This window comes from Nycticebus coucang, chromosome 10 (assembly GCF_027406575.1).
Source record: "Nycticebus coucang isolate mNycCou1 chromosome 10, mNycCou1.pri, whole genome shotgun sequence".
Lineage (NCBI taxonomy): Eukaryota > Metazoa > Chordata > Mammalia > Primates > Lorisidae > Nycticebus > Nycticebus coucang.
In genome coordinates, this window is record NC_069789.1 from 105,506,254 (window position 1) to 105,518,426 (window position 12,173).

At 55.3% G+C, this 12,173-nt stretch overlaps 1 protein-coding gene across 3 annotated transcripts; it reads right to left on the bottom strand.

The window, feature by feature from the left end:
- Positions 1 to 307: 307 nt before the first annotated feature.
- TRIM46 (tripartite motif containing 46) lies at positions 308 to 12,104 on the bottom strand. 3 transcript variants are annotated; one of them, XM_053605130.1, is made up of 10 exons: positions 11,445 to 12,104; positions 9,809 to 10,070; positions 9,228 to 9,571; positions 8,399 to 8,542; positions 8,192 to 8,287; positions 7,248 to 7,501; positions 6,878 to 6,999; positions 5,552 to 5,854; positions 2,316 to 2,613; positions 308 to 1,440 (listed from the first exon to the last, which is right to left on the bottom strand). In XM_053605130.1, exons 1-10 carry the CDS (start codon positions 11,718 to 11,720, stop codon positions 1,047 to 1,049), a joined length of 2,493 nt encoding a protein of 830 aa, XP_053461105.1. In that variant the 5' UTR covers positions 11,721 to 12,104; the 3' UTR covers positions 308 to 1,046. The 3 variants fall into 3 exon arrangements, with proteins under 3 accessions (XP_053461105.1, XP_053461106.1, XP_053461107.1); XM_053605131.1 differs by lacking the exon at positions 11,445 to 12,104 and adding an exon at positions 10,836 to 11,392; XM_053605132.1 differs by lacking the exon at positions 11,445 to 12,104 and adding an exon at positions 10,565 to 10,733 and having other exon boundaries at positions 333 to 1,440.
- Between the last annotated feature and the right edge of the window lie 69 nt (positions 12,105 to 12,173).

The window sequence follows — 12,173 nt, forward strand, 5'->3', positions numbered from 1 at the left end:
ACCCCACCCGCTCGTTGCCTCTGGGGGGCTTCCCAGAACCCTAAGAATGGGGAAATGGTTCTGGTTCCCTGACCCGTTGGGCCCAGGCATGGTGCCCGCCCTTCAACCACATTGCCATAGGCTAAGTATGGCTGTCCCAAAACCCCACTGGGCTGGCAGCTGGACCAGGGTGCCCCTAGTTCATGGGCTCAGCAGTGCCTGGCTTGGGGACCAGGTGCCCAGGCCCTGGTGTGACCTGAGCAAGGAGGGGTGCCCTGGAACCTCCTACCCACCACACCACCACAGAAACTAAGAGGAATGGTCACATTCAAGGAATGTAGAGATGTGCCTGGCATCACAGTTTATTGTTTAGAAACCATGAAAATAACAGCCACTGCTGGGCACAGGCCTCGCAGAGCGGCAGCAGGGGCACCAGAGGCCTTGCCTGGCCCAACCCAATGGGGCACTCAGTCTCAGCTGGGTCCCCAAGGGAGACTTGGCACATTGGCTTGGGTGAGGGATAGGTGAAGCATGCAAGGGAGAGATGTGGGACATAAGGGGCATGCTGCTGGGGGGCATGGGAACCCAAATAAATAAGAGCAGAATCACAGGGTCCCCTCTCCTTCACCAGGGAGTACCTGGACAATGTCCATCCAGAGAGCCTGCCTGCCCCAAGGCTGCAGTTCAGCATCAATGGGGCAGGGAGCTCAGCATGGCAAAGGGCAGAGTTGGGGATCATGCCCAGTGTTCCAAGTGCCCTCCCTCCCAATTAGCCTAGGGGTACAGGACAGGGATGGAGAAGGCTCTCATTGTGACTTGGGTAAGATGTCAAAGGCAGGGCATGGGGCAGTGATGGTGGGGCCTGGGCTAGCAGGCAGTGGGGAGAATAGGGGACAGCCAGAGTGGTGAGCAGAGGAGAGCCCCGTGGTCAAAAGAAAACCTTGGGAAGACACAGACATGGGATAAGAGGCAGGACCACATGGTGGGAAGAGTTTAGGGATGACAACCTGGAGGATCAGGGTTCAGGGCCCAGGAGGGCCCCAGGTCTGGAAGAGGGCCTGGAAAGGTCAGTCCAGCTTGGCAAAGCCCCCAATGGTGACCTTCCTCTCAGGCTTAGTGCCCACTGGCTCCTGTAGTTGTACTGCACCACCCCCAATGAAGCAGAAGGCAGGGCACACAGGCCCTGAGCAGTCCAGTGGACACTCTAAGAGGCCACGGAAGGATACAGCATCCAGGAAAGACACGCGGCCTCGCTCGTAGTCCAGGCAGATGCCCAAGCGGGGTGGCAGGGGCACTGTGCAGCTGGCTGCTGGGCCGTCCCTCCCTGTCAGCCCTGCATTTGAGCTTGCCCCAGACCCCAGCAGGATCTTGCCCATGCCGATGGTTAGGAAAGCGAAGGGTGGCAACGCCTCCACTGTGGCATCCTCGGCGCCACTGTCGTGCCCACTGTCTGGATCGTACCTGCAGGAGTGGGCATTGGGTAAAAGGAGTGAGGCAGTGAGGGATGGGATGCAGCAGGGAAGTGCTGGAGGATGGGATGTGGAGCAGAGGTTGGAGGGACTGATCTGAGTACAGAGGGAAACATGTAGAATAGACTGGGTCATAGTGCAGGTTTGGGGGCTTGGTTTAGAGGGAAGTGGGTACTGAAAGGAAAGCACAGTGGCAAGAGAGGTGTTGAGGAGACAAGGATAGATGAGGCATTGATAAAATCACTAAAAGAAGGCAGTGCCTAGGAGGTGGGTGGGCAAGAAAAATGAGGCTGAGGGAATTGTACTGGGTGAAGGCCATGAGGGTAGAGGATGTTGGCAGAATCAGGGGTTAGTGACAAGACACCAGGGAGAAGGGGAAGCCGAGAACAGAGGTTGGTAAGATGCTGTCCTGTTAAGAGAGATGAGAGCAGATGGGTGTTGAGGGGAAGGGGATTAAATAGGGTGGTGGAGAGAGGGGGTTCTGGGGATTTTAGGATGTTGAGAAAAGATGTGGGTGAAGGGGGTCTTGAGAAGAAAAGGCTTTGTGGAGAAAGGATGATGGGGTATCAGTGAGAAAGGACATGAAGGCTAGGAGGGATGGTGTCTGTCCTGAGTGACAGATGGATGGAAGGACGTAGAGATGGTTTCCTCTCTCATCTCTTTCCCTGACCATGCACTCCAAAAATCACTCCTTGAAAACCCGTTTACTAAATCCATGTCTCTCCTGGCCACAGGCCTCCCAGCCTGGCTTCCATGCTCCTATCTCCTCCTTACCCCCTTCACAGCCAGCCCGCCCAAGCAAGTCTGTGTTCCCCTTGCCACGCCTTCCCTGGCCCAGGGCCCCCTCCCTTTACAGAGGGACCTGACCTGGGGCTGATCACATCGGGGGCTCCCTGGAAGCTCTCCTGAAGTTTGCTCTCCAGCCCGACTCCCACCTTGACCAAGTAGGAGGCTGGGTCTACGGCACAGGCCCAGTAGCTGCGGCCCTGGGTCACAGCCACATCGCCCAGGACCACATCCACGCTCAGGTGACAGCCAGTCAGCAGCCGGTCAGCAGCCAGCAGCAGGGGTAGCCCTGGAACACTCCGTACTGCTCGCTGGTCCTTGCTGATGGCCAGTCGCTCTCGGCTGGTGCCCCAACGGCCATCAAGAAAGAAGTGCAGGACTGGAAGGAGGGAAGGTGGAAACAGAAGGAGGGCTTCAGGGACAAAAGTAGGCACTTGGGGGGCTGTGAGCTGTTAGCATAAGGCACTGGGAGACTTCAGAGCAGGGAACAAGTTGCCAAGGGGCACAGTCACCAGGGTAAGGCTGAGGCTCCTGGGGACTGGAATGAGGGAAATAAGGAGAAGAGAAAAGGGTATTCGAATGGGGATGGAGCCCCAGGGAGAGTTTTAGTAATGACTAATGGCCACAGAGACTGGTGTCCCATATCCAGTTGATCACAGTGCTTCCAACCCCCTTCCTATGGCAGCCCCATGGGGAGTCCCCAATGATGATCTGTTCAAGCTGGTGACATTCCCACCATTTTCCTACACCTTCCAGCCCATATTCTGGTGTTCACACCTGGCCCTTCTACATCTTATGCCCCCTACTTGGGTGTCAAGGCTTCCCTATCTTGCCTATACTCCAGGGTCTAACTATTTTCTTTTCTTTCTTTCTTTTTTTTTTTTTGTAGAGACAGAGTCTCACTTTATGGCCCTTGGTAGAGTGCCGTGGCATCACACAGCTCACAGCAACCTCCAGCTCCTGGGCTTAAGCGATTCTCTTGCCTCAGCCTCCCGAGTAGCTGGGACTACAGGCCCCGCCATAGCACCCGGCTATTTTTTTGTTGCAGTTTGGCCGGGGCTGGGTTTGAACCCGCCACCCTCGGCATATGGGGCCGGTGCCCTACTCACTGAGCCACAGGCACCGCCCTCTTTTTTTTTTTTTGTTAAATCATAGCTGTGTAGGGCGGCACCTATGGCTCAAAGGGGTAAGGTGCTGGCCCCATATGCTGGAGGTGGTGGGTTCAAACCCAGCCCCGGCCAAAAAAAAAAAAAAAAAAAATCATAGCTGTGTATATTAATGCAATCATGGGGTACAATGCGCTGGTTTTATACACAATTTGAAATATTTTCTTTCTTTTTTTTCTTTTTTTTTTTGTAGAGACACAGTCTCACTTTATGACCCTTAGTAGAGTGCCATGGCATCACACAGCTTACAGCAACCTCCAACTCCTGGGCTTAAGTGATTCTCTTGCCTCAGCCTCCCGAGTAGCTGGGACTACAGGCGCCCGCCACAGCACCCGGCTATTTTTTTGTTGCAGTTTGGCCGGGGCCGGGTTTGAACCCACCACCCTCGGCATATGGGGCTGGCGCCCGACTCACTGAGCTACAGGCGCCGTCCCACGATTTGAAATATTTTCATCAAACTGGTTAACATAGCCTTCACAGCATTTTCTTAGTTATTGTGTTAAGACATTTATATTCTACACCTAGTAAATTTCACATGTACCCTTGTAAGATGCACCGTAGGTGTGGTCCCACCAATTACTCTCCCTCCACCCATCTTCACCACCCACCCCTTTTCCCCTTCTTCTTAGGTCCAACTATTTTCTAAAGCAAAATTTTACTTTTTCTTTTTTATTTTTTTTGAGACAGAGCCTCAAGCTGTTGCTCTGGGTAGAGTGCTGTGGCACCACAGCTCACAGCAATCTCCAATTCCTGGGCTCAAGCGATTCTCCTGCCTCTGCCTCCCAAGTAACTGGGACTACAGGCGCCCGCCACAATGCCCATCTATTTTGTGGTTGCAGCCGTCATTGTTGTTTGGTGGGCCAGGGCTGGATTCGAATCCGCCAGCTCAGGTGTATGTGGCTGGCGCCTTAGCCGCTTGAGCCACAGGCGCTGAGCCAAGCATTTTTCAACATTTTTTATCTTACGGCACACTTGAATGTATAGTTAAACTTCTATGGCACACTGAAATTACGTTGATCTAAAAACAAAGAATATACTACCAAATGCAGTGATTCACACCTGTAATCCCAGCACCCTGGGAGGCTGAGGTGGGTAGATCGCCTGAGCTCATGAGTTCGAGACCATCCTGAGCTAGAAAGAGACCCCATCTCTAAAAAACAGCTAGGCATTGTGGTGGTTACCCACAGTCTCAGCTACTTAGGAGGCAGAGGCAAGAGAATTGCTTGAGCCCAAGTCTGAGGTTGCTATGAGCTATGCTACAGCACTCTATGGGGGTGGGGGTGACAAAGTGAGATTCTGTTCCCCCCCCCAAAAGAAAGAAAAAACATATTTACTGTGCTTTGAAATTCTTTTGAAAATAATTTAATGATCTTTTTTGTTGTTGTTTTTGTTAAGAAGGCCTGGGCTGGTGCTGTAATCACTAAGTTACTGGCACCTAGCCTAACTGATGATGTTTAAAAATTTTCATAGCAGGGCGGTGCCTTTGGCTCAATGGGTAGGGTGCTGGTGCCATTTATCGAGGGTGATGGGTTCAAACCCAGCCCCGGCCAAACTGCAACAAAAAAATAGCTGGGCGTCGTGGCAGGTGCCTATAGTCCCAGCTACTCCGGAGGCTGAGACAAGAGAATCGCCTAAGCCCAGGAGTTGGAGGTTGCTGGGAGCTGTGACGACCCGGCACCCTACTGAGGGCGATAAAGTGAGACTGTCTCTAAAAAAAAGAAATTCAGAGCATACCTAAGATTCTTTCATGGCACACTGGTTGAAAAATCACTGTTTGAGAGAGTCACTTTACTAATATTTATTGAATCCTAACTGTGAGGCAGAAATTGTGCTAAGACTGTACATGTATCAGCTCACAACAGTTTAATTCTCACAACAACACTATGAGGTAAGGAATATTATCCCTACAGAAAAGCATTCTGAAGTTCAGAGAGAGTGAAAAACTTGCCCAGAGCCACACGTTGGTGAGATGCAGAGCTGGGATTTGAACCCAAGAAGTCTAGGTCCAGAGCTCATGCCAGTGACCCATTATGTTAAACAGCCTCTGTAGTGCCCACATGGGACCAGCTGTTAGTGCTTGGACCCTGGTGCACCTTGTGGCCTTTGCAGGACATGCGTGTGGGCCCTGCTGGGGCCCACCTCATCACTCACCAGGGGCTGGGGGCGTGTGGAGGTGCACGTCCTCGCTGTACTCGCCATAGCCGGCCTTGTTGCAGCCACGGACACGCAGCACATACACAGAGCCGGTGTCAGGGTTCTCAAGCAGGGCGCTTGTGCCCCTCACCTCCTCCCGCCGCTGCCATCGGGTGGGACCTGGCTGGGGGGGCACATCTGTCCGCCGGAATTCAATGGTATAGTGCCAGGCAGGCGGTGAGTGGGGGGGCAGCCGCCAGCATAGGAAGATCTGATCGTAGGCAAAGGTACGCTGGGTGTCAATGACAGGAGCCTCAGGCACTGTTGGAAGAGACAGCAGGGGTCAGTCAGGGCCTGGCCATGAGCCTGGCAAGGAGGGCAGGGGCAGGCAGGAAAAGGGAAAGCAGCGGGAGCCGGGGGGGTGAGTGTGGGTGAGAGGAAACTGGGAAAAGACATATCTGGGCACTGGGCACAGGATGGGTGGGGCGGGGCAGGGCAGGGCCCAGGGGAGAAAGACAGAGCTGGGAGAGTTCTGGACAGTGTGTCCAAAGGCCAGTGTTCTGGTCCTGGTCTGCCACTACCTCCCTTTGGCCTGAGTTAAGTCACTTCCCCTTTCTGGGCCTCAGTTTCCTCCTCTGTCAAATTAGAGTTTAAGACCAGGTAAGTTCTAGGGGGTTCTTTCAGTTTAGACATTCTGTGAGTTAAGAGGAGCCTCAGGGAGAGGCAGGCAAAGGCCACTGGAACCCAGGCAAGAGGGCACAGAGAAGGAGGGGGGACAGGAGCAGGAGGGAGATGCAAGAATCAGAAAGGGAGAAAATGGGAAGACAATAGAGGGGAAGCCAAGCTAGAGGGAAGGTGGTGGAGGTCAAGGGGAAAGAGAATGCAAGTCCAGAGAGCAAGGGTCACAAGGACAAAAAGTCAGAGAGCCAGTGTTAGGCAAAGGCCTAAAGAAGGCAGCAGAGACAGAGGGCATTGGTCAAGTGGGAGGATCATGAGGTCAGATTGAGGCAGGAAAGAGAAGGAAGAAATGAGTGAGTGCTGAGCTGCATGGGAGCAATGGGGAGGGGGGCCCGGCGTGGGGCAGGGCCCCCGGGGCAGGGCCGTGACTTGCCTGGGGTGCTCCGGAGCAGAGTCCGCGGTGGCCACAGCCTACAAACAAAGAGAGGGAGAAGCAGCGCTGAGCGCGGTAGGATGGTGTGGCAGGGTGGGCTGGGTGGGAGGAGCGGCTGGCCAGGCCAGGTAGGAGGCCAGGGAGGTCCCTAGTGGGTACTGCCCCCCGGGCCCGCTGCTGGGGATTAAGGGAAGAAGGCTCTGGTGGGGCATGGGACCTGGCCACCTCCTTACCTCGCAGGAAGTTAAGTTCTGTCAGCAGCTTCATTTCCCGCCCCACATCCAGCTGGCAATGGCGGAAGGAAGAACTGGCCGCCGGCCGGAACGTCTGGAGGGCCTCAGTAGCTCGGGCAATTCTGGGATGGGGGCAAGAAAGGTTCAAGCAATGCCATCTGGACAATCACACTTCCTCTTGATTCTGCCTTGCCTGCCCTTAAACACCTTTAGCAACTGCTTTGAGTCTCTTCTTTGCCCTGTGGGACAAGCTGGCATCAGGAACCTCCTCAGGGGCCCGGCGGTCCACCTGGCAGTACTCTAGACATTGTCTCAGATGTGGGCTGCATCCATGACATCCCTGCCCCTGGGAACCCATGCCCGTGAGTACCTGTTGTGCAGCTGCTTGGCCGCTTGCACAAAGCAAGGCTGGTCTGTTTCCTTAAGCACTTCCTGGGCATAGCCCACCAGACCCGAGCCGTCCAGCAGGCTTCGGTGCTCTTGGATCTGGGCGCTGAGACGGGCCAGCCGCTCCTGCTGGCATTCTTCAATGGCCTGAAGCAGTGATGCCCGCTTCTCTTCCAGCACAGCCCCCAGTCCCCGCACCAGCTGTGATACCTCCTCTTTGGCCTGCTGCCCACTCACCTGCCCAAGGAGCAACACCCAAAGGATGTATGACTTACTGTCTTCCTCTTGGAGGCAGCACTTGTGCCAGCCTCCTGGGACACTATAGCATGGCTAGGGTCACAAGGGATCTGGGGAAAATCCTACTCACCTATTTTAGTAGAGCCAAACTCTTGGCTGCAAAGGCTCCTATGCCCCAAGACGGGCTCTACTTCTGACAATTTGTACTAACCTTCCTGGTGCCTACATCGTCCTGTCAACCCCTTTAGGACTCACACAAATAAGAGGCCACAGCAGCATTAATGTCCGCTTAGACTGCACTAATGTCCATTGGCATCTATGTTCTCCTTAATCATCCATCCCCACCCATGTCAGCCAACTCAAGCAATCTGGCAGAAGGTATCAGAGCCATCCCCTCATGCTAGCTAGCTCCAGGCATGTGTCCCATCCCCAGTGGAGGACTGAACCTTAGAGCATCTGCACATCTATGGGTTTTCGAGTTCTCTGTCCTAAGCTAGAGCCACAGCCCCAAAACAGCCTGGCCTGGAGCACTGGTGTTCCTGCCAACCTGGCCTAACCAGAACCTGGACACGCCTCACCTCACAGATTTCCTGAGCCTGCTATGAGGTGACTGGACCATGCCCACCGGCACTGCCTTCCTGCCCCTCCACCCCAGGCAGGGCACAGGGCCCACCTCCTGCCCTCCCTCACCTCCGTGTGCCTGACAGTCTCCTCCAGCTCACAGATCTGGGTCTGTACCGTGTCCTGGTTTCCCAGGATGTATGTCAGGCTCTTTGTCAGCTTGTCCTAAGGGGGAAGAAGGAGGTGGGCATCATGCTTGGCTCCACAGCCAGCAGATCAGAAGTGCAAAAGGGAGAGAGTGAGAGTTGGTACTGGGCTGGATGAGGGCGTCCTTACCTTGAGGGCCTGGTAGGCACTGAGTACTGGCGTGATCTTGTGACCATTGTGGGTGCGCCGCACCCGGCAGAGTTGGCAGACCAGCCGTTGGCATGTCTTGCAGTAGTGGGTCACCTCTTCCTTATGGTCTGGGCACATAAGTCCCTAGGGACACAAAGAGCAATGAAGTGGCCAGCCAGTGTGGTGTGTGGAGTGCTGGCTACCACCAGAGCCATTTAGTGCCCCTTCACTGGCCAGGTGGGGTGGAGGAGGGACCAGCGGCAGGCTCTGTGGTGGTGCTCCACAGTGCCACCTGGTGGCATGTGGGAACCTAGGGGAGCCTTCCCTGAGTCTCCAGGCAATGCCCCTTTCACCTGCATGGCTCTTCCCTTCATCTGATGCCTCACGGGATGTGTGGTAATAACAATAATAATGGTGATAATTAATCTTAGCCTTGTGGTTAATAATTCACCTTATCCATCTGTTCACTGCTGTATCCCTGAAGACTAGAATGACGCCACGCACATAGGTGTTTGATAAATATTTGTTCAATGAATGAATGCATACAGAGCTTATTAGTGTACAGATAATACTTTTTAGTGAACAAATATTATTTCATGTGATCATCTCAACAACCCTGCAGGAATATATACTTTAGGGCAGGTACTACCACTCCCATGCAGGAGATGAGATGAAGGCCCAAAGATGAATAATTTGTCATGACTTTGTTATAGAGAAAGGTGCTTGGCAATGGCAATCCCCTGCCCATCTCCCTTTGGAAGCCCATAATTCCAGGCACCCCTACTTGCCCAGCACTACCATGTTCCTCCCTCTGTAAGGGCCAGCTCACCTTGGGGCGGAAGGAGAGGGTGGGCAGGGTGGGTTCATGCTGGGCCTTCTGGGTACCCCAGGGGTGGAAGAGCTTGAAGCACTCATTGCAAAAGGTGGCACGGCACTCGGTGCAGCCCTTGGTGGCTTCCAGTGGTGGGGGCTTGCACAGCTGGCACAGGATGGCGCCTCCCACACTCACACTCTGGCGATACCGCTCCACAACACGCTCCAGGGTCAGGTTCCGGAAAAGGCCCGCCAGGCCCCGTTCTCCCAGCTCCACATCACCCTGGCAGGCTGGGCATGGGAACATGATCGTCTGGGGGTGCAAAGCACCCCGCTTCCTCCCGGGGTATGTCCCAAAGCCTGTGAATGAACCAGGGAGGGTAGAGGAGGTGAGAGTTATAGCTGGCTGGGGGTAGAGGAAGTCTGTTCTATTAAACAATTAGATTTTTATTGTTCCACAACTCAGCTCTCATTAGAGCCTGGATGAGCAATATCTCCACCCTCGGAAAGGCAGACAGATGCCTCTGACCAGTGATAGACCCCTTTCATCTTTCCGATGACAGTTCAGCATTCCCACCCCCACCCCACAAGCCCTACCTGATTTAAGCAATCGGTCCAAGCGGTCTGGCTTGGGGACAGTTCTGCGGGACAGGCGGGGGCTGCGAGTGGAAGGGGTGGACGCAGGAGAGGTAGGCTCAGAGCTAGGGTCCCCACCATGGCCTATGTAGCCCTGCTGGCCCAAAACCTCCCGGGCACAGGCCTGGCATACGTTGTGGGTGCAGGGCAGCACCAACGGCTGCTTATACATCTCTTGACACACTGGGCACAGAAGTTCCTTCTCCATGTTCTTCATGCTGGTCTATGGGGGAACCAGGAAGCTAGGTCAGAGCTTAGACACCTAGGCATGCCTCAGCAGGCCCCTTGGCTGCTCTTAGAGACCCCAGGGGTCTTGGAAAAGGGTAAGACAAGTTACCAGGTGCTTTTCCCCAGCACCTGCCTTGGTCTGATTCACAGAACTTCTAGGCCCTTAGAGCTTCTGTTTCACTCCTGCAGAGCTAAAGGCCCAAAGGAGGATGCTTGAATCTCGTGCATTCCCCATCCTCAAGCCCTACCTCCATCACTCCAACAGCAGCAGCCCCATCTGGCAGCTCCTCTCACCTGCCTCCATCCCCCCATCTCTGGGCCGCCTGCCCTGGCATTTTTCTCAAGGACACCGCCTATTCTGCAGCTCCGTGTGTACCCCCGTCTCCTTCTCTAGCATCCCCCCACCCCCCGCCTGACTCCTTGTGATAGCCAGGCGCGGCTGGTTCTGCATCCTCCTGCTAGCCCTGTCTGTCCTCTTATCACTCCTACCCAGGCTCCGGCCTGCATCCGCCCAGCCTCCACTCCCATCCTTCACTTCTCCGTCCATCTCCTTCGGTCCCTCAATACCAACCCACTCCCCTTCGCCTCCCCACCATCCAACTCTCCCACCCTCTCCCTCAGCCAGCTGCACCCCCTTTCCAAGCTGTGGGGGGCGCGAAACAAGCGCCCCGCCTACTCGCCCCCCTCCCCACCGGAAGTACTCCTCCCCCTATTGCTGGCAGGGGGGGTCCTCAGGCTACGCCCCACCCCCACACCTCACCTTGGTCCCTCTCTTCGCAGCCATCCCGGTCAGGGGCGCAGCTGACACAAAGGAGGGAGGGCCAGGGAGGGAGGGGAAAGGAAGTGGTGGGGGGAAGCAGGGTTGGCACCGCCCCTGGGAGAGCCGGGCACGGGTTGCCATGACAACCGCAGGCTCGGAGACAGCCTAGAGTGGGGGTGCGGTGGGGTGGAGCCTCGGGGAGGGGTCCAAATTGGGACCAGTACCCTGAGGGGGTCGCCTTCATGACCCCCCACCGGTCCTCAGTTTTCTTGGTCAAGATCCAAGCTCACACAGTCCTCACACGTAACAGAGCCTTTCCCTGCAGTCCCAGCCCTGTGCTCCGCTGGCGGCCACCCCAGCCCACCCGCCTCTCTGAGCTCCTCCAGCTCCTCACGCCCTAGGGGGCGGCCGCCTTCTGCACACTCACCTCCGAGCTACACCTGGGATCACCCTCTCATACCTGAATCCCCAGTTGTTTCTATCTGTCATCACTATCCCCCTGCCTACATCCCAGAATCTTCTTGATCCCCACCTGTTCAAGGTCCCGGCTTGCCACGGGCCCCTATGCCCCACCCCACCCCGCTTCCCCTCGACCCCACCTTAACTCACACTGATGCGGACTAGTGCATCCATGATGGAAGTGAAGGTCTGCATATCCTCACCCTCAGCCATGGCCCTACTGTGCCCGCCCGCCCCCAGGTGCCCGATCCTAACTGCGGCTACGAACCCTGGGCTGAAAGCAGGAGCCCAGTGGGGGTGTGGGGAGGGGTGGGGTGAGGAGTCATTGCGCATGCTCCAGGGACCAGCCTGGAACAGCGGCCGTCGGGGTAGGGGGTGGAAAATAGTTCTCCCCACGTGGTTCTCGAAGGGGGGGTTGGGTAACATGGAAGAGTATTTGAGGGTGGAAGCATTTCTTTCTTTCTTTCTTTTTTTTTTTTTGAGACAGAGCCTCAAGCTGTCGCCCTGGGTAGAGTGCTATGGCTTTACAGCTCACAGCAACCTCCAACTTCTGGGCTCAAGCGATTCTTCTGCCTCCGTCTCCTAAGTAGCTGGGACTACAGGCGCCCACCACAACGCCCGGCTATTTTTTGTTGGAGCCATCATTGTTGTTTGGCAGGCCCAGGCTGGATTCGTACCTTCCAGCTCAGGTGTATGTGGCTGGCACCTTAGCCGCTTGAGCCCCAAGCACCGAGCCAAGAAGCATTTCTTATATTCTAATTTTTCGGTAGCTCCTAATCTTACTCATATAAAGCCAGAGGTTAGCTTTAGAAGATGGGCCCTGGGTGGAAGCACCACATTCTGGGCTGGGCAAGAGTCCATGGAAGATGCTGAGCAATG